Source organism: Thamnophis elegans, chromosome 1, assembly GCF_009769535.1.
Source record: "Thamnophis elegans isolate rThaEle1 chromosome 1, rThaEle1.pri, whole genome shotgun sequence".
NCBI lineage: Eukaryota > Metazoa > Chordata > Lepidosauria > Squamata > Colubridae > Thamnophis > Thamnophis elegans.
In genome coordinates this window covers 774,806-800,804 of record NC_045541.1, presented here as the reverse complement: position 1 = coordinate 800,804, position 25,999 = coordinate 774,806, and the positions used below count along the sequence as shown (strand labels likewise).

General features: G+C 42.3%; 1 protein-coding gene across 5 annotated transcripts in view; it reads right to left on the bottom strand.

The window, feature by feature from the left end:
• The window catches only part of FN1 (fibronectin 1), a 100,321-nt gene extending 77,266 nt beyond the window's left edge, over positions 1-23,055 (bottom strand). For 3 of the 5 annotated variants that reach the window (XM_032238951.1, XM_032238960.1, XM_032238975.1), the window contains exons 1-8: positions 22,741-23,055; positions 20,679-20,807; positions 16,343-16,480; positions 14,121-14,252; positions 13,314-13,451; positions 2,543-2,701; positions 1,211-1,402; positions 147-326 (exon numbers count right to left, since the gene is read on the bottom strand). In XM_032238951.1, coding sequence (XP_032094842.1) covers positions 147-326; positions 1,211-1,402; positions 2,543-2,701; positions 13,314-13,451; positions 14,121-14,252; positions 16,343-16,480; positions 20,679-20,807; positions 22,741-22,909 — 1,237 coding nt within the window. In that variant the 5' untranslated portion in view covers positions 22,910-23,055. The remainder of the gene's footprint in view (positions 1-146; positions 327-1,210; positions 1,403-2,542; positions 2,702-13,313; positions 13,452-14,120; positions 14,253-16,342; positions 16,481-20,678; positions 20,808-22,740) is intronic. The other 2 variants (XM_032238967.1, XM_032238983.1) reach the window with 1 other exon arrangement.
• Positions 23,056-25,999: the final 2,944 nt, after the last annotated feature.

The window sequence follows — 25,999 nt, the reverse complement described above, 5'->3', positions numbered from 1 at the left end:
CCCAGCCTTTTCTAAAAAGCATGTTATTCATCCTCAGTGAAAGAATGCTAAGTTATAATTAATATATTCTGTATGTCCATCACCACACTTTCCCACTTTCCCTGCTGAAATTTGCCACCAATTTTTTTTTTCTTGAAAAAGTTTACCATTTTGCTCTGTACAAAAAGCGTAGCTCTTATCCTGGTCAAAGTTGGAGGTTGTACTGCACCAGAGATTCCCATCCTGACGTCCTTCGGAAGTGCACGAATAGAAAGTCCTTCCATGATAGGTGAATGGGAAAACGCAAGGCTCTCCATTGGAATTGCCACCGTAAGTTTGGGTCACAGCTTTAAAACATAGAAGACCATTATAACTATATGAGAATTTTGTTATTTGGTTTCAGAAAAATATTTAATATTTAGCATTTATATAAAAATACCTATTATAGTGAAACTTCAGTTTTTCAAATCAATGGGATCGTGGTCCCTGTCTTGAAGTATGTCATTTCAGCAACTGACATAGATTGAATAATGTCATTACACAAATGATTCAAATTATATTGTTGTTGTTAGTCACGAAGTCGTATCCGATCCATCACGACCTCATGGACAACATCCTCTAGGCCTTCCTGTCCTCTACCATCCCCAGGAGTCCATTTAAGCTAAAACTGACTGCTTCACTGACTCCATCCGGACACCTCATTCTCTGTCGTCCCCTTCTTCTTTTGCCCTCAATCATTCCCAGCATTAGGGTCTTCTCCAGTGAGTCCTTCCTTCTCATTAGGTGGGAAATTATATTACTTGCATCAATTTACATTATTTGTATGATAATTTCATTGCACAAAAATAAAATACAGTGGAAATGCTATCAAAATCTGTTGCAGTCCAATTTTTTTTTCAAGATTTCACTCTCTCTTTGTATATGGATGTGGGTTTAGCTTCAGAGGGGTTTGTAAATAAGAAAAAGTCACAGTTCTGGTTGGTTTTGAAGGGAGGAAGATAACAGTATCCAAAACCAACCACTCTAAACTATCTTCACATCAAATCCATTGAGATCATGCTTTTATAGGCTTAATTGCATGAAGGCCAGACTCATCACATGATGCTAATCACTTGTTTTTTACATTAGTGACCTTCAGTCCAGCTTACGCCCATCAGGAACGTGCATTATCATAGGGTAAATGACTGAAATATCTTCTATATGCCAATAAATATTGAAATATATGTCCTACCTGTTTCCTGGCAGCTGATTCCATTGCCCAGACAAGTACATAGCATATGCTGGCTTCCCTGTGTCTTAAGCCACTGCATTCCCAAAATATACATCATGCCACTGTCAGTTGCACAATGTCCAGAAGGAGCCGGCTGGGGCTGCGGTTGGTAGAGTGCAGTCCGTACATCTGTGATAGTTGCAGATGCGCTGCCTGTATATAAAAAAGCAATGGTGTTTTGCAAGTCATTAATACACACACACACACACACACCTTGATTAAGGTTGGTTACCATTACTTTTACCCTGTTTTTAATCACTGTTAGACATCCAATCATGAATTTGAAATGGGCAGCTATATAATACTATGGATGAATGGACAGGCATAATCTTGATAGTCTCCTGAATCATGCAATCTCTTGTGGTTAAATTACCGTAATGTGAAATTTCCAACATTAATACTGTTTTTACCTTTTTGACTGGAACCAAATGTGTCATCCAAATTATCCTCTCAACATCCTAGCAAAGCTGACTTTCTACTGGGAATGCAACAATACTTTTGATCAGTTTGCTCTCGGATTATCATTTACACTCATGTTAATAAGCGCCAGTTAGTTTATCTTCCAACCCGTTGCACAGTGAGAGAGTCCAATTTTACATATATCCCCTGGAAGATCCAGCCTTCGCTTATACACAGGTAGCAAAGGGAGAAAGGTGTTCTGGGTCTCCATCAGCAACTGGTTCCACTACCAAATTACTTTTATAGTTAGCATATTTTTCAGAATGTTTTACTGGAATCTGCCCTCCTGTAACTATATTAAGAAAAAGTCTTTTTCCCTGTAGCCGATTTCTAGGAAGAGATTTTTTAAAAAAAATCAGAGGGCAACCTTTGAATTTAAAATACATTTGAACATTCTTTTTCACTGAAAAGCCCATTAAACTGTTCTACTGGATTATATTAATGATCATTTATCTATTCTGCAGTTCATCAAAACAAATTCCACACTGTTGCCAAAATGCTTCCCCTATTATTGATAACTTAACTAGCACATTCCATTCTGTGGGTAGCTGAATCTGAACTTTCAGTCTTTGATTAAGCTCTCATCACTCCAAAGTCAAGCCTGCCAAATAGGAAGAGGCTTTGTGGGGTTTTGCCAGACTTCATTAGTTGGCATTTTTAAAATTATAAATTGGCTTTGTAGTTGTTTTCTAGATTACCTTGAGTTATTTCAAATTATAACACAATTTGAATATTTTGAATTTCACTTTGAATGTATGATTTCCCAGGGTAATTTTTTATAAAGGCAAATAAAGAAGGAATAAACATCCAATTTCATCCAGATCTCCTGCTTACCTATGCCTGTGGCTTGTAAAGAGGAATGCCTTTCACATTTCCATTCCCCTCTGCCATTCCCTGTGCAGATACACTGAAGGAGATTTCCTCTGTTATCCTTCTTGCTCCAGGTATCTCCAATTCGATAAGATCTCTTGGTGTCTTGATCATTGCATCTATCTATAGAAAAGAAGAGTCCATACAGCTGTGCTATTTCAACAGTCTGTACCCATTCATGATGGTTATATCCTCTTGGACGGATACTGGATTTTTTAATGTAGTCAACATTTCCATCTAGTCTCATTTAAAGCTACCATTGGCATATTTTAACTGCTTCAATGAAAATGGATTTTTGTCAGTACATTTGTGTGAGAAGTCCTTTTCTAATGTTGCATATAAGGAAAGACAGGTCAGATTTTTTTTATTAAAACTCTTAAAACTCTCGAACAACTCCCCAATACTAAAATGTCCACAGATTTTGATTCCAGTCATTCCAGAGAAAATCTGAGGCCACAAAAGGGATGCTACAGCTGCATGCATAAATAGTGGTTTACAAGAGACAATAATTGAGTTTAGGCAGCATGCTAGGCCGAATCAAACAAAGCACATGACGTTTTTGTGCAGTGTTGGCTGTTCTGTGACTTCACCTAAGACTCATATTCTTTGGGTCAATTTTAGGTCCTTCTGGACCCACTCAAAGGGCAAGTGGTAGCCACGCCTAGGAAGGGCTCTGCACAGGTTCACCTTGCGCATCACCTGCTTCTGGATCAGGAGGTCATATTCACTGTCATGCACACCCTAGTCACTCCCTGGTTGGATTGCTGTGCAGTACAGAAACGTGGCTTTCAAAAGCATTCAAAAACTGCAACTGAATGCAATGGCATTGCTATGGCTCTCCTTGATACTGTGATATAACACCTCTGCGCAACAAGCTGCACTGCCTTCCAGAAGATTTCTGAATGCAATTTAACATGCTAATTATCCTCTATAAATTCCTACATGCCCGAGTTTACATGTACTCTGCTCGTTCCACTAGAACATTCTTAGGCAGTCTTATCTCATGAGGCCTAGGAGTTGCACCTCTCTGCCACTCTGCCTGCCCAATGGACCAGCAGCTTCCTGGAACTCTGGATGGCCCTTCTCTCACCCGGTTCATTAAGGGACTGGCTATTTCCTCAGGCATAAAAGTCCACAGGTTGGTTGTTTTTTTTAAACTCTTCTTTGACTTATTGGAAGTGCAGTTTTTTTTAAAGAAATCATGAATGTATTTCATTTTATAGTTTTGGAATGCTTATATTTACAAATATATACATATTGCTGTTCTTCTTAAACCCGTGTTCATCATCTAAAATTACTGTTGTGAAATAGATGGCTATAAAAATTATATAAATAAACAAATCAACCTTGAATTGAAAGGCAGAAATATGAGGTGAATAATTTGTCTCACCCTGGGATAAATTGCTCCCCTCTACATAAAATTTCTGCTCCATTTGTTATTACACAATTCTGGGGAAAAAATGCTATGCCATCCCAATCACTTAGCTGCTGGGTTTCAAAAAATGAAAATGAGGAAAATGTTTAAGACTTGAAGCCAGATTGAAGGGAGTATTTGAGTTTGTCAGGAAATTGGTCTGTGGTTTCAGCTGCATGAATGGACATACTTTTTAAAATATTCAAAGCTGGGAGCCAGCTGGATGGTTAAGAGTTGACCATACTTATAAGGGGACCTCCACCATTTCAGTAATTATATACTTTAATAAAACTAAATGCAAAATACAAATAATGTAGGGGTAAACTTTCTAATGCAAACGTAAACACATTTATACTCTGAACAGTTCTTAGTCTCAACTAGATATGTTTAGAAACTGAGCATTATTCTGGAAGTACAAAGAAATATTACAAACTTTGGGAAAATGGAAACAAACCATTTGAGATATCTGAGAGGTATGATAAAGGAATCTAAAACATTGAGGAAAGTTTCAGAGTCTGTTCCAAACCTATATGACCCTAAACAAATTATGCTATGTTAAGAAATTATGGTACTGAACAACACCATTATAAAATTCAAGATAAAGTACTGCACACAGACATGCAATCTGCCCAAATGTACATCATTAAGAAATGATTACTCTGTACAATGATTTTCCAGTTTTGGTAATGAATTATTTAATATGTGTGCTGGGATAACTGTATAAAATTTTGGCATTTTGAATAAATAGTAATGTTGTACAAAGCCAACTGTTTTAGTTTCAAACAGTACAAAAGATAAGTATTAAGAAAAGAAATAAGAATTCCTTTTGAATCCAGCAACAGATTTCTGAGCCATATACTGTATTATAAGACACTGTCAATGTGATTAATTTAATCATGCTTTTCCTGGCAGTTGAGAACATTCCATCCTTGTATCTTTCCCATTTGACACTCAGACACACATTTTCCTCCAAAGGTTTCCAGTCAGAAAAAAAACACTAAATAAAAGTGTTGCTTTTATGATTTTAAGATTTAATTTCAAACTGAGGATTTACTTTATATAATCGATTGTTTATGCTAAAGAAAAGTTATTATCCTCAATTAAAAGCTAAATATCATCTCAAAATCCATCACAAGAAAGTTCTAAAAGACCATGGGTGTCCCAAAACAGCTTAAGCATGGCTTCTACTTAACCATCCAGGGGACGGTAGAGGACAGCAAGACCTGGAGGAAAACATGGGGTCGCAATGGGTCGGACACAACTTCATGACTAACAATAACAAATACTTAACCAATGACTCCACTTTTAAATACTTGCTACGCATGTCAGTGATTATCTTGCATACAACTGGAGTAATTTTTCATCATAAATTAACATCCTAAAGAACATTTCAAAATTTCATTTTAGGTTCTTCCATCTTTAATATGCCAATCTTATTTATAATGTTATTAGAATTTAAGGAAATTCACCAAAGGAAAATTTCCCAATTTCTTCATTGCCATGCAGTCATCTGCCACTCAAAAAAACTGGGAGACTTGCGTGAATAATGTAGAAAGGAGAAGGACTCCTGTGGAAGAGTAACTAAATAAGTTTATTTGTTTATTACTGGTAACTTAACTATGGAATTAAATTTTCATACTGTCTTTATTTCTAAGGACTTCTACATTGTTTAGTGGAACTTTCTCAATGTCTTTAAAGATAGTTTGAAGAAATAATTAAAACTTTCATAAATTTATCTTGGGATCTAAGCTAGCTTCTTCAGGATGACACCAAGACTTGATATACTTTCGAAAAAAGAGGCTGACGTCGTGACGGCACGACGTGGGATCTTGGTGCTCCGAGATCGCAATTGATATTTCTGCCGCTGGACGGTCCATTTGGACCTAAACCGTCCCGCAGAGACGGTGATTGAGAAGGGCACCTCCTGCTGATCTCAGGGGCAAAACAAAGTCCCTGAAGGATCCAGGAATATCCTCTTTTTTCCCAGCGATAGAAACACAGCTAATGAAGCTGCTAAAGTTAGGACAGCTCCGGAACAGGAAGAAAGCGAAAAGAGAAAGTGTGTCGAATTGGTGAGGAAATTTTATTATTAGAAAAACAGATTACCCCCCCCCCAAAATTAAGTTAAATTAAAATTGAAGATAGAAGACAGTAAGTGACAAAATTAATCCACATTAAACTTAGTGTGTTATCCTGTTTCTATTTTTTTTCATGGATGGAATTTTTGCAAAGGCTCCCTATTTTTTAAACTGAATGGATTAATTTTTTCTTCTTTTTTTCACTTTTGCTTACATCTATGGATTAAAATTTTCCTTTTTTTATAATGCTTGATTGGGTTGATTGGATTAAGGGGTTTTTCCTTTCTTAATCTTGGAATATAAAGAAGATAATAAGAAGGATTATAATGAGGGTTGTAACAAAAGGAGGAAAAGCAGTTACACTGCCACATAGAGGCCGGAGGCTGGATACATTGTTTTTTCTTCTTTCTGTTTGATCACTTGAGATTCAAGGTTCTTTGAGTTTGTTTGAGTGATAGTAGGAAGAGCACAAGTTGTTTATACAGGTGCTTTTTGAGAGTTCTATCACTAGCAATTGGAGGGAAGACAACATTTTGACTTGAAAGATAATAAATGAAGCTGTTTGAAGTTTATTAAAATAGCCTTGAATCCTATAGTGGCATTGCCTGCAAAATTGGAACAATAGCGCAGCAAGAAAAAGAAACTATAACATTGCAAATGTTAGATTGCAAATAGATTGCAAATCTATTACTTGTGACACAGAGAATTGAAAAGAGATGGGAGAATATGGAATATAAAACAGAAAAAATTGATGGAAAAACTAAGGATGCTTATCAAATGAAGAATGTGGAAGACAGACTTCAAAAAATGGAAGAAAAAAATCAGCAAAGAGATAAGAAATCTGTGGATACTGACAACGAAAGGGAGTGTGGTTGGTAATGGCAAGAGCGGAATATGGAAAGCGGAGATAGATGGATTGAAGCTCTACCCCAGACTTCAAAGCACAGAAGAAGAAAAGAGAGAAAAATTGATGGAGATAATGAGAGAAATCTTGAAAGAAGCACCAGTGATAACCAAAGATAAGCTGATGGAAAGAGCAGATTCTGGGTTTTGAGTTTTTATGAGATACAAAAGGAACATGTTGCGAAGAGAGGTTCACACAAGATTTATTAAGAAAGTAACTAGAATATTAATGCTACAAATGGTAAGAGATATAAGATTGCACTATTACTGGAAAAATACAGGTTGATGCAATGAAAACGCATAATAAAAACTAAGCTAAATTTAGTTTACTAGTAGTATGTATAAAATGAAGTGACAATAGCTATAATTAAATAATGATTAATAATGATAACAATACATATAGATATATTACTTTGATAATATGAAATTTTATATAAACAACACATGGAGAATATGAGAGGAGATTTAAAAGCTTTATCTAGAATATGTTATAAAGATGTATTGTGATTGGACAATTTTAGGATGATTTAATAGAATTGTGAAGTTCCCAAGAGCTGACCTAATTAATTTACAAGCCTTGAAACAAAGTTTTTAAAAAACCCATTCATTTATTAGGACTAACATCTTGGCAAGGACTTCTGTGGAGCCTAAATTGGCTTTGACTTAATTGCATATGAACTTTACTCCTCTATCTCCTCCTTTCTATGATGCGTCATAGATCATATTCAGGAACTAGGTTGTAGAAATATGAGATCCAACTCTGGCCAAAGGTATGCATGGAATCCTCCCTCGAATGCCAACCTGATAATAGTCATGGCAACACTTTAGAAGTTGACATCCGGCTCCCCTCACTCTCTGAAAGCAATCTGTTTGACAAAAAGACAATTTGAGTACAGGTACATAATATAGGGATGTGTTCCTCCCCCAGGTTTGTCTGGATTTTCTGCATGGAATTCCGCTATAAGACAATCAGCCTGGATATTCCTACTTTTTACCCAAGATGCCTCTAATAAGGGGTAGCCCTTCCACTTGATTAAGTATTGGAGTTGTCTCTTGTGTCACTTCGAATCGAGGATTTGTTGAACTTCATAATGGGGTTGCCCCCCTATGACCATAGAGCCTGGGAGATCATGGGGTAGTGGTCTCAGAGTGGATCCAATCATAGGTTTCAATAGGCTACTATGAAACTCTGGGTGTATCTTCCGCAACAATCGAGGTAGTTTCAATTGCACTGTAACTGGGTTGATGATCTTTACTATGGGGAATGGTCCCATAAACTTTGGCCCCAGTTTCTTGCTAGGCAGTTTTAATCTCAAATATTTTGTGGAGAGGTAAACCTTCTCTCCCATCCGGAATGGCTGTTGCAGAGCCCGGTGTTTATCTGCTTGTTTCTTATAGGTTTGTGCCGCTTTAGTGGCACAGATGGTGCAGCTTTTCACGTAACTATCCACATCTTTCTTTATGCCAGGCCACCAGAACTGCCTCTGGGCTAAGTGTAAAGTCTTTACGAACCCAAAGTGGCCTGCTGGTTTGGCATCGTAACTCCACTGTACAACTAGGGTACGTAGGGATTCAGGGACGTAGAGTGTTGTCCCCTTCCATGCAAGCTCATCTCTTTTCGTCAAGATGTGTTGGTTGTTTTGCTAGCAGTTTGGTTTGGAGTCTGCTAGCAGTTTGGTTTGGAGTCTTGTGGTTAGATCGCTTGCAGGTTGGCCTTGCCGGTCATGGCACTGCCACCTGGTGGTTACTTGGGCAGCTGTTTGAGTAGAGGGAATGATGGCGTCCACTAGGTGCTCCTGTTTGCAGTTGTACTGAGGCATGCGGGAGAGGGCATCAGCGAGAAAGTTCCTCCTGCCTAGAATGTGCTTTAAGACAAAATCAAAACAGTTGAAGTAATTGAGCCCATCGGACTTGTTTGGGTAATAGTTTCCTTGGGGTCCTAAGTGCCTCCAGATTTTTGTGGTCAGTGCAGACTTCAAACGGTTTCTAGCTCCCTTCCAACAGGTGTCTCCAAGTTAGCAGTGCCCATCTCACTGTGAACGCCTCCTTTTCCCATGCGGCCCATCGTCTCTGTGTCAGTGAACTTGCAGGAGGTGTAGATGCAGGGTTGTAAGTTTCCTTGGTTGTTCCTTTGGAGTAGCACCACTCCCACTGCCATGTCGCTGGCATCTGCCTGGATCACGAAGAGTTATTCGAGGTCAGGATGCTTCAGCAGCAGCTCCTTTGCAAACATTTCTTTTAGTGTTTCAAATGCCTTTTGGCAGGTTAGGTCCCACTGTAGAGATTGTCCCAGATGAGGTTTTGTTCCTGGGCTCCCTGTCTTCAGGAGGTCTGTCAGGGGTTTCGCAATCTTCGCAAAGGAGGGAATGAATTGCCTGTAGAAGTTTGTGAACCCTTGGAAGCTTTGTAGCTGTCTGCGGGTGCAAAGGGGTTGTCAGCTTATGACGGCTTGCACTTTCGCTGGGTCCATCTCTATTCCCTCATTTGACACTCGGTAACCCAGGTAGTCTAACTGTGCACGGTGGAATTCAAGGTGGCGCAGTGGTTAAATGCAGCACTGCAGGCTACTGCTAGATCAGCAGGTCAGCGGTTCAAATCTCACCGGCTCAGGGTTGACTCAGCCTTCCATCCTTCCGAGGTGGGTAAAATGAGGACCCGGATTGTTGGGGGCAATATGCTGACTCTCTGTAAACCGCTTAGAGAGGCCTGAAAGGCCTATGAAGCGGTATATAAGTCTACTGCTATTGATACCTTGACATACAGGTTGGCTACAGAGAATAGAGAAGTTTTTCCAGTACTTGGCGAACCAGGGGTACGTGGTCGTCTATGGTCTCAGTGTAGATAAGGATGTCATCTAGGTAGACGAGGACCCCCTTGTAGAGGTGCTCGTGCAACACCTAATTTATTAACTGCATAAATATCACTGGGGGGCCCTGCAGTCCAAAAGGCAACACTTTGAATTGAAAGCTCCCTAGGGGGCAGTTGAATGCTGTTTTCCACTCATCTCCCTCTCTGATACATACTTGGTAGTATGCTTCTCTGAGTTTGGTGAAGACTTTTCTCTTGGCCAGATGAGATAGCATGTCCTTCATGAGGGGGACAGGGTATAAGTTGTGTATGCACACACCATTTATCCCTCGAAAGTACACAACCTCATAGTTCCATTTTTTATTTTTTTTAAAGGACTAGTGCCGTAACCCGTGGCTTGGCTGGCTCAATGAACCCCCTTACTAGGTTTTTGTCTATGTATTTGCGCATCTCTTGCATCTCCCGGGGTGTCATGGTGTACAGTTTGGGCCTGGGTAGTTTTGCTCCAGGAATGATTTCAATGGCACAGTCTGTCTCCCGGTGGGGAGGTAGAACATCGCACTCAGCCTCACTGAATACTTCAGCGAGGTCCTGATATTACATCAGAATCAGTTCGGCCTCTTAAGTTTTGTCAGATGTGGTTGCCAGTTGTTTTTGTGGGCTCTTTTGGGGCGTTTCCAGCTTGTGTGGAGTTTCTGCTTGCTTGTGTGGGAGGGGTTGGGGGCCCCTTGATATCCTAAGTCTGCGGGTACCCTCTTGCCACCAGATGGTCGGTCCCCACTTGTCTAGCCAGGAAAGTCCCAGTATGACTGCGTCTGTTATTTTGGGGGCTATTATGAATCGAATTACTTCCCAGTGATCCACTATTTCTAGTCTCACTGGTTCAGTTAGGTGGGTGACATAGGCTCCTCCCATTAGGACCCGTCGACCTGCTCATATCGGACCGGGTGGGACAGTCTTTTTCCTCTGATCCCCCATTTCAGGACTGTGGTTAAGTTGATCAAGAGCCAAGGTGGCGCAGTGGTTAAATGCAGCACTGCAGGCTACTGCTAGATCAGCAGTTCAGCGGTTCAAATCTCACCGGCTCAGGGTTGACTCAGCCTTCCATCCTTCCGAGGTGGGTAAAATGAGGACCCAGATTGTTGGGGGCAATATGCTGACTCTCTGTAAACCGCTTAGAGAGGCCTGAAAGGCCTATGAAGCAGTATATAAGTCTACTGCTATTGTGCAGCCTGAGTCTATTAAGGCTTGAAAATTCCCCTGGTTTTCTGTTTTGGGGGCTTTGAGGCATATTGGAAAAAGGAAAGGGTGAATTGATTCACTCACCATTGGGTCATTTTCTCCCTCGTCCTCACTGTCATGATTCATATGATTGTTGTTGCCTGGGGTTCCACCACTTTCGCCTGAGGGGGAAGGGGCCTCTGCAGCCTGGAGGGCTTTCCCGGATGTGTTGGTGGTCCGTTTATGCCCTCATTCTAGTTGTGCCCTGGGCTTGGTCTGGGCTTGGTTTTGGGGCTGGGGTTGGGCATGCAGCAGACTTCGAGGGAGGGCTGGTATCAGGGCCTGCTGTGGTGCTGTGGTTCCCCGCCAGCTGGGTAGTCTCAGTTCAGGTTGACCTCTCTCTTGTGTGTCCGGTTGCTTTCTCATGTCGTTGGCATGCAGACCGCTGTCGACTTTTGTTGCTACTCGGAACCACTCAGAGAGTTGATTTGGGGTGTCACAGTATGCAGTTACCTGGGCAATTTGCTTCTCCAGGCTTGTTCTGAAAAAATGCACCAGCAGCCGCTCTGGTAAAGGGGGTAGCCTTCCTATGACCCTCCTAAATTCACAGATGTGCTCTTTGATGGGGCGGCCCCTCTGCTTTAGGTTGCTGAGTTCCTCTTCCGCATATGGGTCCTCCTCCTCTCCACAAATCTGGCCTCTAGCAGTTGCAGGAAGTCATCTATGTCTTGAAGTTGGGGGCTCTCCTCTTGTGGAGGGCTGCTAGCCATTCCCTTGCTTCTCCCTCTAGACCCTGTGCAATGGTATTCACCATGGCTTTGGGGGATGGGTAGAGGTGCCCATAGCGTTCTAGGTGGATATCAGCTGAATCAAGGAATAGGGCTAGCTGGTCTGAGTCTCTGTCAAACTTTCCCCTGAATTGGGGTGGGTCATTCAGCCCTACTCCTCCAACCTCCTGTTGGCCTCTGTATGCTTGCACCTGATATGGCTGGTCATCTTCTTCACCCGTAGTTCAGAGAGGGAAGGGGTTACTTGCTCTTGGCAGCCTGCCTGCTTCATGGGAGAGGCACTGGTCACGTTTTGGCCTTCTTCTCCTTCTATCGGGAGAGGGAGGGGGCTGCACTCCAGTCTGCATTTCCTCCCTTCAACAGGATCAGATGTCCCTCCCCTCTCTTTTGGGCGGCATGATGGACCCTCAACATGAAGGGTGGCTCGGTCAAAATCCTCCCTCAGTTGCTCTTTTGCACTTCCTAGGGATTCCATCTGGGGCTTTGGGAGCCTGGCTTGTTTCCAGTCCCACCTCCAGTCCACCTTTGCCAGCTTGCTTGAGACCATTCCCTGTATCTGGGAATTGGGATAAGGGAACTCTACCTCAGCTGCCTTAGGGGTTAATTTCCAAAAGTACTCATCCTTTCTTGCTTCTGCTGCTGGGGAAGACATCACAGCATGGAAGCGTGGAGCTCTGATGGGGGGGGGGGGGGCTGGCCGACTTCCTCCCCTTGAAATCAGGCTTTCTTCCGATAATCCACCTTCTGCCATGGTTGCCTGATTTTCCCTCCAAGCACCTCAAATATTGAGGGAGTGCTCAGAGAGCCCGGGATTCAGGAAACCCGGAAATCTTGATAGATTTCTAAAAGTTCAGTTTAGGCTCTCTGTGAAGTTCCCAAGCGATGACCTAATTAATTTACGAGCCTCGAGACAAAGTTCAAAAAACCCCATTCATTTATTAGGACGAACATCTTGGCACGGACTTCTATGGAGCCTAAACTGGCTTTCGCTTAATTGCGTTTGAACTTTACCCCGCTATCTCCTCCCTTCTGTCATGCGTCATGCATCATATTCACGAACTAGGTTGTAGAAATGTGAGATCCAACTCTGGCCGAAGGTATGCATGGGATCCTCCCTCGAATGCCAACCTGATAATAGTCATGGCTTTAGAAGTTGACAAGAATGTTATCATATAATCCTATTCTAGATTTTGAGTATTATATATAAAAGGATATAAAAACAATTATAGTGAAATTAAGGTAGAGATATAATAATCATGACATACGTGAATATAGGTGAATTTAAAATATGCGATTTGATATGAAAAGCAGGTGATGACTATGGAAGAGAAGCATGGAAATACTGTAACCAACTGACACACTTTCTACCAATTTGTAACGGAAGATGGCTTTTTTTTATTTTTATGTTTGTTTGTCTTTGTTCAAAAATAAATAAAAAAGGTTTTTTTAGAAAAGACTTGCTGCGCTTTCCGTCAATGTCCAGTGCAGGTGGAATGAATGCTCTGCCCTGAGGCCATACTTACTTCTGGAAGTGCAGGTAATCCTCCCGTTGCCTTCGCCGAGGCACGTGCAATCCACCATCATCCAGCCCTGATAGGGCTTTTCCCAAACATCTCCAACAACATACGATGTCGCAGCTGTGTTATCATAGCATCGCTCAGCTAAGGGGAATTAATTTTCAAAGGTGAAAAAGAAAAATAACCTCGCAGCACTGTTTTCTTTACAATTTCATCAAGGAAAGAATTAAATTTCTTAATTAGGAAAAAAAAACGAAATGCTTCCATAATTTTTTGCATTTGGTTAAAAACACAGCATGCAGAAATTTGGCAATTCAATGAAATAGAATTTTTAAGTGTTTGCAACATTGGTTTGCTGACAGCTGTTTCATTTTATGCTCCTTTTGAAGGAACAGCTATATTTGAGTATATAACTATATATAGGGTTATATTTTGAAATGATCTGAAGAATTTTCTGTTATATCAATAAAGCACATCAAACTTTGGCGCATGACTCTCTTAACTAAGTATGCCCTTCCCTATCAAAAAAATCTAAAACCAGACAGCAGGGGACAGATTAACCTAGGCATCTTCTCTGTGGCATACTTGTATTCTGGATGAATTTGTTTATTATCTATGGAGAGATATTCAGGGATATTCAGCAGCAGGGATATGCAAAAGTCCAGGTAAATTTTGCTCATGTATGCATGTTTTGAGTATTTTTATATATCAACTGAAACAAAAATTTAAAAAATGTTATCACAAAGAGTCACCTGAAATTGCAACTGAAATACTTTTGATCTCTGAAATGCATAAAAGAAAACTAAATCATACCAACTGGTTTGCAAGTCCATTCACCCTTTCCATTGCCAAGACAGACGCATTCTAACATGAAGCCTCCTGTCTCATGCGGCCTGCGCCAGGTATCACCAATTTTGTAAGACTGGCCACCTTCATGACATCGATCTGAAAAACAAAGCATAGGAAGCTGTTTTTTCAAGTGATGTATCTACTTGAATGTAGCGTACGTAATAGTTCAGCAACTCTTTAAGATTGCCCAGTTATATTATAATAAAGTCTTGGATCCCTTCATCCATTTCAGCATTGGACAATCCTTCATAATGTGGACAGCCATGAAAAGCAGCGAGTTTCTTTTCCAATATGAATGTCCCTGGAGCAGCGATGGCGAACCTTTTTTGGCTCACATGCCATAAGCGGGGGGAGCACAGGAGAGTCATGCGCGGGAGTGCCACGCCCATAATGCAATGCGCTATACCCCCAAGTGTGCATTCGCGCATGACAGGCATGACCCTCCCATTTTTTGCATGCTTTTTTCGCCCTCCCCAGGCTCCAGAGGCTTTATAGGAGCCTGGGGAGGGCGAAAACAGCCTCCCCCGCCCCACCCCACCCCGGAATGCAAAAAGCCGGCTCTACAGGCAAACCGGAAGTTCGGGGACAGACTTCCGGTTTGCTCGTAGGGCTGGTTTAAGCCCTCCGGAGCCTTCAGGGGCCTTCCAGAGGTTTCCCTGAAGGCTCCGGAGGACAAAAAATGACTCAACAGACAAACCAGAAGTCACTTCCGGTTTGCTCGTAGGGCTGTTTTCAGGGGCCTCCGGAGGCTTCCGGTTTGCTCATAGGGGCATTTTTTGTCTTCCAGAACCTTCAGGGAAGCCTCTGGAAGACCCTGAAAGCTCCGGAGGGCTTAAACCGGCCCTACGAGCAAACCAGAAGTCCATCCTCGAACTTTCGGTTTTTCCATAGGGCTGATTTTTTGCACTCTGGTGGCTTCAGGGAGGCTCCGGAGGGCCTCCAGAGAGGGAGGCTCTTTTTGCCCTCCCCAGCCTCTTATAAAGCCTGGGGAGGGCAAAAAATGGCTTTAAAAAAGGCTGGACTCAGCTGGCCAGTGCGCACATGCCTCACGTGCCCTGACAAATGGCTCCACATGCCACCTGTGGCACGTGTGCCATAGGTTCGCCATCCTGGCCGTAGAGTCTAATAACTATAACATGCCATTTTCCTCTCGTTTCAGAAGTCTTCCTAATTTATTAGAGATGTTAAAAACATTTGGATTATAAAGTATAGAACTATAAGAAAAGTTGAACTGCACTTCCCTTCATCTCTCATATTGACTATACTAATTAGGATTGCTAGAAATTTAGGTCAGACATTTGGAGTCATCTGCAGAACAGTTTCATCCTTGCTTTACAATTAGGTCAAAGTTCTGACATGTAATAATGAAAAATACCACATTTTTCAGACTATAAGATGCTCCAGACTCCATCACTAGAGAACACTGCAGCCTTTGCTGCCAAGCAGCTGGTTGGCAATTGGATTTGCCTCTGGAATACCTCCAATTATTTGTTCTAGCCACGGGGATCACCGCCACTGCCCATTCGCTTCAAGTGGCGGCGAATGGTGGGGCAGCGAACAGGCAGCAGTAATAGGCGGCAATCCCCACTGCCTAGAACAGCTGATTGGCACCGCACTAACACCACCACCGCCGCTGCAATATTCGCTCTATAAGATGCATAAACATTTCCACCCACTTTTGGGAGGAGGGGGAAGTGCATCTTATAGTCCAGAAAATATGGTAGTCTTTCAAGAAAAACATTCACAGAGCAGTTCCACAAAGCTCATGGCAGCTACATAGATACAGGCTCCAGTTTATGTACAATATATCAGAATTGAACCGAAGGCAGCCTCAAGTCATAAGAGTTGGAGGGGGAAATCTAGCACTACCTTGAATCCTGTTTATTTCAGCCTTCTTCCACATTCTCCTTTTCTTCATGCAGGAGAAAAACTCAGGTATAAGCTACACACCTATTCATAATGTCAACATGCAGCAAATATCAGTGGTCTCATTTTACAGTGGTCTCTCTCTCCCTCCCTCGTGATTGAACTTTGCCACAGACAAATTTCTTACAATTATGCAATATTATGTGTGGTACCTACTTCTTCTTATTGTGGAAACCACTAGATTTTGTGACATTCCAGCAACATGAGTATAAGGATTAACACCATCATCTAAGCATCTCAGTGGAGGATTTAATACATACTTGCAATAGTGCAACTGATTCTTGCACGCCCAGCGCCAATACAAGTACAGTCCCAGATCATGGAATCCTTTGGGCGTTCATAGGTTTCCCCTACTTGATAAGTAGTCCCAGTGAATTTATCGAAACAGGTTTCTTCCGCTGTGTACAAAGAAGGGGAAAAAAATCACCACAGATAAATCTACCACTTGCAGCTTCTAATCTCCTTTCCCTATCTCATTCCTAGTGGCCTACACACAAAAATTAATGGTGGCATTGACTGCTATTGTTATCAGAGTGGCAAGCAGAAGCTTTTTGGATGCTAATGATGTAGCTAAAGACAAAGAATAGGAGAGGTGCTTGGACCAATGAAAGAAGAAAGACAACTAAAAAAATCCATGTTAACAGTAGAAGGGAATCTCCAGGCAATTGGAACATTTGTATAAAAGCACATTTTTTAAAATAAGTGGAGAAAATAATAAGAAAATGCATTTGACTAAGAGATACAGGATAGACGTGTGGAAAACCAAAGTTCAAATATTTGGTCAAATATTTAGTCCCTTACTAGATTAGATTATAGGAACCAAGTAAATGTCTTGTTATCCAAAGGGCTGTCAGGTGAGTCTGTCAAGATGAATTGAAACTGGAGGCTACCCTGCTATCATGGTTAAACAATTTCCCAATGAAGTGTTCTTATTTGCCTCCATACAAGGAAAGAGATCCATTACGGCACTTTGCCCTTAAGAGACTTTCCAGGCAACAGAGATGGTATTCTTGCCCAAGTTCTAGTCACTTTAACGGGCTCTACATGGGGTTGCCCTTGAAGTGCATCCGGCGGCTACAGCTAGTCCAGAATGCAGCCGCGCGAGTGATAGTGGGCGCACCGCGGTTCGCCCACGTTACACCCGTCCTCCGCGAGCTGCACTGGCTACCTGTTGGTCTCCGGGTGCGCTTCAGGGTACTGATGACCATCTTTAAAGCACTCCATGGTAGTGGATCTGGGTACTTGAGAGACCGCCTTCTGCCGATTACCTCCCTTCGACCGATTAGATCGCACAGATTGGGCCTCCTCCGGATTCCATCTGCCAGTCAATGCCGACTGGCAACCACACGGAGGAGAGCCTTTTCTGTTGCAGCTCCGACCCTGTGGAACGACCTCCCCGTTGAGATCCGTACCCTCACCACTATCCAGACCTTCCGCGCAGCCCTCAAGATCTGGCTCTCCCAGCAGGCCTGGGGATAGGTTCCCAATTACCCGCCCGAGTGTTTGATTGCTGAATGAAAGTTGTGTTTTTACTATTTTTTCTTTGTTCACATACTGTTCTGTTTTTGACACTGCACCCCCCTCCCTTGTGGTTGTAAGCCGCCCTGAGTCCCCTCAGGGAAAAGGGCGGCATATAAATCCCAATAAAACTCTAAAACTCTATAAAACTCTACTTTATGGAGAAGAGAAAATGAGAGATGTTATTAAAATTGTTCCCCAAAACTCTTTATCGCTGTAGAACTCAGAAGGCCCATAAGCAGGTATAGAAGCCAGATTGGCAACAGCACATTTTGACAGAGCACATTATCAAGAAGGCAAGATAGGCAAATCGTGTAGCAATAAATGAATAAAAACTATTTTCTCCTGCTGCTAAATTGCAATCTCAGTAGCCATCAGGAAATTATTTCTGCCAGGCGGGAAAAAAAAGCTTTTATAAGACAATATTGGAGCCCACAGAGACATGGTGTGATATATTTACAAGCTAGGTGAATAGATAACATTACTTATTGTTATGCAAGTCTGTTGTCTGATGTCGGATTAATCTGGTTCTACGGGATTAGTTTCAACTTTTAAAATATGAATGTGTGAGCAGGATGTTAGAAGCTATGCTCCCAATTTACACATCCTTTTTAGACCTTCCCATGATAGCTAATTCATTTCAGTAGATTGCCTAGATGAGTCTAGTAAATATATATTTTTATAGGGGAAGCAATAAATGCCAGCCATGTTAAAAGAAGAGATAGTATGGCTTCAAGAAACCCACAGGAGACGTTGAGTTCTTAAAAGCAATCAATCAGTTGCTAATATCCCCTAAGGGACTATTTGTGCAGTTGATGCAATGCAGCTCAGACATCCTGGAAGAAACAGACTCTCTGGACCTCTTTTAGTCTGGGCACAAGCCTGGATATATGGTCAAAACATGGTCTCCTTCATGAGTCAGCCATGAAGATTGGGAAACCAAGGCAGAGTGCTGTAGTGACTCAGTTCCTGCTGACAGACTGACACATCCAAGGCGTGTCAGGTTGGGTTCAAAGTAGACAAGATGGCAATTGCAATGGAGGAGAGCCTTCCCTGTGGCAGCTCCGACCCTCTGGAACGAACTCCCCGTGGAGATTCGTACCCTCACCACCCTCCAGACCTTCCGCATAGCCCTTAAAACCTGGCTGTCCCGACAGGCCTGGGGCTAAAGACCTTAACCCTGCCCGAATAGTATGAATGTTGTGCTTTTAATGATGTATTGTCTTATATGTAACTTGGTTTGTCCTCCCCTCCCCCTGAACTGTGAGCCGCCCTGAGTCCCCCCAGGGAAAAGGGTGGCATGCAAATAAAGTATCTTATCTTATCTTATCATCCTTGCCTATCCAATGCCTATCCTTTATTCGTATGTACAATATGTACACGTGAATATCTACAAAAGGTAAATCTTGGGCTTCACTTCTAAATTATCATCCTACATGTTTTGACACAGATAACCTCAGATATTTAAATGAGATTATACATCTCTTGCAGGACAATGAAGCACTGAGGAGCAATTCTGCTAAATACAATGTTAGAGAGAGAATGTGGGAGGTGATGCTCACGGAGGGGGAGATGGCGGGAAGGACCCTAGGCAGCAGTGTGGAGGGAGCAGACTCCAGAAAGGGGGGGGGGGAAGACAAGAGGTGGCACAACCTGTTTCTAAGCACAAGGTAGCATGAACATATTGCTTCCTATTACCACAATGTTTCTGTAGTGACACGCAAAGTGTTTGAAATCTGTTGTAATTTCCAATCATTATTTTACTCTATAATTATATAGAGTTTTATTATTCTATCTTATTGTATCTCCAATGCGGTATTACTTTTTTAACATGGGGACATGAAAATTAATAAATTTAATTTGTTTAATAACTTCTTTTAGTAGCACAAGAAGAATTTTTTCTTGGTCTTGTCAATTTTTGGATATTCTTTTTCCTTTGCTTCAAAATGTTTTCCACAGCAAATCTGACCCGCCAGATTTTTTTCCCTCCTCCAGTCTTTTTGCAGCATTTTCTCTAACATCCCACCTTACGTGGGGGTGTCCTTCCGTACACTGTTATCTGCAGAGCATTAAGACTGTGGCTTCCTTCTGACAAGGCAAAGCCAAACCTTTTCACAAAGCCAAACAGAAGAGCTTAAGGGGACCAAGGGGGCCTCTTCAGAGCACACAGCACCCTCCGAAGGTTCCTCTTAAAGTTACGTAAAGCAAGACGTCCAGGGACAAAGCTTTCTTAAGAGACAGTTTACCTCCTGCTACACTCAGCTGTAATGGGCACAAAGAATGACCGCAGGGGGAAGAGCAGCTACTAACAGTCCGATAAAAGGACCGAGTCCAGACTGGAAGCTGAGAAAGCACCTCTGAGACAAGACTCTCACTCGTTGTCATGAAGATGAAGGGAGGGGGGGGTGCATTTAGACTTGTAAGAAGATTCTGCGTTTATAATCTTATCGTAAAATGACTTTGATTTCCTAATCTGCTCTACCTCTACATTGACAATATCTGTCTGTACAATGGTAAGGATATGTCAAGCAATTCAAGTCCCTCGGAATTCTCCTGATTAAAAGTAAGGGCACCAGAGAAGCCTTGATATAAATTATCTGTGGGTCACAGAATCCCCCCCAGGATTTTCTACAGTCGTTGGGGGCTTCCAGTTGTAATCACAGAAATCTACTGATAGATTAACCCATGCTAGCAGTTCTTGAGTCGAATTCGTGTGAAAACTACAGTAGGAACCAATTTCCTACCTAACCAATTTTGTTGTATTTATTTTGTACAATGACAATAAAGACCATACCAATAAAGAAATAATCTGTTTCATAAAATAATGCAAGGTTTTTCCAGGGTATTCCCAATCTGCAGTAGACAGGAACAGTCAGAAATTGACAGGCTTGGAGACTAAACTGAAAAAATACAGTAGGAGTAATCTTCTTCAGAGGGAGAAATGTTACATGTGGACGCTGTCTTTTCCAAGAACTAAAAGCCCAGGATATTTCCATCCATGTAAATATCTACTTTTCATTTTAGGGGGAAAAAAGGTGTTCTTGGCCAGAGGCTTGTCAAGAGACGCATCCAACTTACGCTCCGGTTTGCTTTCACAGTTGAATCCTCGGCTGCCTCCATAGCAAGTACAGACCAGGGTGCTCCCCAAGTAAATGCGCTCCCACTGCTGGTTGATCTGGTAATGTTGTCCATTGTCATAGCATCCCTCTGAGAAAGAAAGAAAGAGCACTGTTTAATTGCATCCTATCATTGAGACCAAGCGTGGCTCTCCTGGTGAGGAGAAGAATGTGGGGAAGAAAGCAGTGTCAGCCCCTAACATGCATGGAATAGACATTAACTCCTGGCCAGACATTCCTTATACATCTTGAAACTTCGGTGTAATTTAATATTAGATGCAGGCAACTCAAGACTGGAGTTAAACACAAAACAGCTCCATCCGTCTCTTGTTTAACCATGTTTTAAATGTACAGGATTAAACCACAAGAGATTTTTCATTCTGGAGCAGCATGTTAACAGCTGGAAAAGATTGCTCAGCTGGGAGGCTTAATCCAATGTTTCATGAAAGTCGATGGAAAGACCCCAGAAGATTTGAAAGAAACGTTGGCTCCCTTCCCTAAGCAGATTTATTCTTGCAAAGTAGAACTAGTCCCTCTCTTTTTTAATTTCCAAGCCTTTCCCCCACATTTACAGTCTTATCATTTCCTGAGATAACTTTAGCTTTAATGGAAAATCATACTTTCTAAACAATTTTAAAGTGTTATTTCAGCATCTCTTTTCTCAATTCACATACAGATTTTAAGATGAAAAAGTATGTTCTATACTTTTCAAAATTAATTCAAACACCTTAATTTTAAAGTCTGTTTTTATAGCAGGAAAGATGTTTTCCCCTCTTTTACTTTCAAGTCAATCATAAGTAATATAGAAATTTTTGGTTCCAGTTCTTCTGTCAGAGAAGAGAACAAATAGAAAGTTATCCTTTCTAGATTATCCCATTTTTTCTCTTTACCTGGTATAGCTGCAGTGAAAAAATTGAATGCTAACTTATACTCTTCTTGAGAAATGCCTGGATTTCAGGAAAATTAATTTATCCTAAACAAGCAAATGTATGTGAAAGAGAAAAAGGCCAGGACAAGAATCCCTTTTCTCAGTAATGAAGAATATAACAGACCAGGGAACATAAAAAATCAATATATATGGAAATAAAGTTTCCACCAGCAGGCCCTGAAATACGGAATTTAACCACCAAGAGTCCATCTCCAACTGGATTAAAAAACAAAACCAAAAAAAGTTGCTTTCTCAACATCTTCACCCAATTTGCCAATTCTGATGAGATAGTTTTGCTTCTCACTGGTGTCAATGGAAAAAATAAAAATTAAGAATTACCACCCCAGCCACAGCAAACTGGCAAAACTTGGGAAGCGGCAAATCTTTTACCAGACTTGCCCAAGTGGAGGGTGCCCAATCTAATCAGAAGGCATTCAGTATTCAGAATAATTATCTTGGGGCTCAATGCAATATATACTCCAACAATAAATCTTTAATTAGGCTTGAGTCTCAAAGGAAGCTGAAGCTTGAATTCCTTGGCAGAAAAACTGGATATAACTGCAGTAGCCAAGAGGATTCCCCTCTCGACAACCCGGTTCAGTTCAATTAATCTGAAAATTCCCTGGAAAAGGCTGTTGCACTGGAAGCGTCCCAGCTGCCCAGCCTTCTCGCATCCAAGGGTCCCTGGTGGATTATCAAACTGGCAAAGCTAACTGGAGACAGGAGACCACAAGGGAAGTAACTCCCGCACCATTAAAAGGTTGTCCTAAACTGCTTTAACAGCCTGCAAGACCCTTGGACAGGCGTCGCTGAATCCCTACCTAAAGTTCAGTCCCCAAATTCTTCTCCCCATCATCCCTTTGGTTTTTGGCAAACTTTTCTTCCTCTCAATCTGGTGATTCCATGTGTTGGACCACCCGAGAAGACTCCAGGAAGAGCCATTCACCCGTTATCCCTAGAGTACGTCTTATCCCTCCCCCCCCTTCACAACCGCCCAACGTTACGACTTTCGGCGCGCCCCCCCTGAGGTCCGGTGTGGGTTTGATCCAAGCGTGGCTGGTCCCGTTTCCTCTCCCGAGAAGCCGCTCCGGCTCACCCCAGAACCACTCACGCTTGTTGTGGCCGGCGGGCAGGGCGGGCTGGACGATCTGCTGCGCCTGCCTCTTGCTTTTCCCCCCGCGGGGCTGAGAGCCCCCGGCCGCCGCGCCCGAACAAAGGCTCAGCAGCACCAAGAGCACCGCTCGCTTCCATCGGCCGCCCGGCATCTTGGGAAGCTGTCGGGAGAACCAGCGGCTCTTCTTTGAACCCGGAGGCGAAGCGGTCGATCAATGCAGGGAAACGGCGGCTTCTCCTCTTGCCGCCTCTCCGCTTCTCCACGCTGACGGAAGCCCTGCAGGCTGCGAGAAGGGCAGAGCGCTGGCTCGCACCGGGCTTATATAGCATTCCCAGCCCCCAGGACCCCCGCCGGGCGTCGCAGGGGAAGAGGAGGAGGGTCTCGCCGGAGGCAGCCCTTCGGACGGCAAGGCCTGCCCAGTTGGCGTCACGGCCCGGGAGTCGCCCCGCAGAGCGAACAAAGGTCTCTCCTCCGAAAGCCTCGAGCGGGGCTGAGCCGAGTCTCTCTGGCTCGGCTCTTGCGGCAGTTCAGCCAATGTGGCCAGCCGGTCATGTGTGGACCCTCCGGGGTCAGCCAGTCACGGGGACTTGATTCGAGTTCTAGGGAAACTGAGGACTGGAGCCTCGCTTGCAGTGCAGAAAGATAACTCGGCTTACAGGAACAACAGCTTCCCTCTTAAACCTGCAGTGACACCTTACATACACCAAGGTGTAATGATCGGTCACGGGGAGGTAGATAGCCAATAGCTTTAATAGACTTAGTTCAAACTGGGATAATATTTCCACTCCCATTTACGGCAATTTATTCACTCAAATCTCAGTTCAAAGCCTCAAAACCTGTTTGCGTAAGTTTCCAGTTCTATCTCTCTTTCTCTCTTCCCCCTTTTCTATTCCTCTCTCCGTGGGATTCTTTTTCCTTTGGTGGAGGTTTTTTTTTTATGTCTGTCGGTTTTCATTTGTTTGTACTGAGAAAGTGGAAGCATGAATGGATGTATAAAAGGAATAAAAGACAAAAGGAATAAACAATAATGCCCAACATCATTAAATTACAATGCAGGGGAAAAAGATGGAGTATTATTGCTTTTATTTATCCTATGATTATCCCTGAGTGATTTGTGATGATTGCATTTTATGATTATCATGATTTATCACTTGTTGCTTATATGTAGACAGAGCTTCTGCACCGGAAACAAATTCCTTTTGTGTCCAATCACAATTGTCCAATAAAGAATTCTGTTCTATGTATGGGGAATGGGAGGTAGGGAACATAATCAGAGAATTATGGAACAGTGTAGCTCAGAGTGAGCTAAAGCTTATGAGCAATATTGAAAACAATAAAAAGAAACTAACACCTCTAAAGTCCTCCAACTTTATGAATCTGCTCATCTATTAGGTTATTAGATTTGTATACCAAAGCTAAAAATTATTAGGCTGTAAACAGGCTGGGCAAACAGAGAGATGGTGGGACAAAGAACAGCTGCCAAATTAGATGTTCTCTACTGAGGAAGACAGCATTTGAAAGAGAAAAAAGATTCCCAACATCTTCATGGCCAACTTTATTTTATTCGTTCTGGTTCCTGGAGACAAATATGTCATTCACTCCCATTCTGAATTCCACCCTCTATGCGTATCATTGGAATGGGAGAGTGGTTTTTTTCTGCAGAAGGACACTCAGATAAAACTCACTGCATAACTCCTTGCTATCAGTATTTCTACATTCAGTATTCCAACATTTAGCAGAACGTCACAAGGCCACTCGTGGAAAAGGCTGCAAGGCTCATCACGCCGGTGCCACTCATATGCGCAATGGCACAATGTACCATGCGGGCTCGTCCTGCAAGCGGCACCAGCACAACGAGCCTCGCAGTGTCTGGCCGTGAGTGGCCACGAACAGCCGCAAAAGAAGTCAAGTAGCAGCGTAACAGGTGTCGGAGTGTGGGACGCATGGCTGCGGTAGTCTTAAGGTAAGTGGGTAAGACAACCCCCTCCCCCCCCCAAAAAAATAAGACTCAATATTTGGGGCTGAAAAGAAAATAAGACCAGGTCTTATTTTCAGGGAAACATGGTGATTATGGCTGAAGATTTGAATTATGTTTTACACCCAGCTTCTAACTAATCTAGATTTTTCCCACCAAAATCTTTCACTCATTGTGCTGTTTCTGTCGATTATTCCAGCTTCTCAAGATCCTTCTGAGTTTCGATAGGCTCCCAAATGTGCTTGATTTGTGTCCTCTCTCAATCTGCTGAATTACATTTACTAACTCATCATCAAAATCCCTTACAGCAGTGATTCTCAACTTGTGGTCCACAGACCCTCGGGAGGTCATCACAGGGGGTCCGCAAAGACTTGGAGAAATATTATGATATAATTCTTGAGTCTTGGGGGGTTCGTGGCTATGGTCCATGGCCACAAAAGGTATTTAAAGGTATGTGGGGAAGAAAAGATTGAGAATCGCTGCCTTAGAGCAATTAGTCTTTTTTTAAATTATCTAAATTATGCTATTGCACTTTACTGTAATAGATACTGTACTGTAATCTTAGCTACAGGCAAGTCTTACACACAAGTCCCATTGATTTCAGGAAAGTATGTTTAGAACTGCATTCTTGTTATATTTAGATTTCAGGTCAATGTCAAATTTAGATATTCACATCCATTTTACATCGAAACAACTTTCCCAGAGACGACCTGTCATGTTAACCATTACTTTGTATCAAAAGCCGTAATTAGAAGAAGAATGCTACGGCTTGACATTAGTTTTTCCTTTTTCCTATTTCAGGAGGTTTTTGGCGTCTGCTTTGGGGTCCTTCCCACTGTAAACCATGATTAATTATCCTGTTGTACCAATGAGGCTTCAGAGTAGCCACCACCTTCATTTTGGTGGTATGTTCAGGTCGATGAATAATCTAAATATTTAGCTGCCTTTCAGTGGTTATCTCCAACCATTAATGGAAATCATTCCTTTTTGTTTAGTCAAAATTCTTAGGCTTGAGGCAGACAGCCAGATTCATCTTTCTAAATGTTCTCTTCGCCCTTTAGAACCCTTGTTTGTTCTAGAAACCACCCCAGGCATACTTAAGACGTTCTCCTGATGTTGCCTTGCCCAATGGAATCATCTGCCAACAAAACTCTCACACAGTGGGATACATTTGCCTCTCTTGCTCACAGTGGGCAGCCTTATTTGCTTATGTGGGTGAGTGGGAGAATAATTTGTTCCATTGATTAAAATACTTAGGTCTGCATT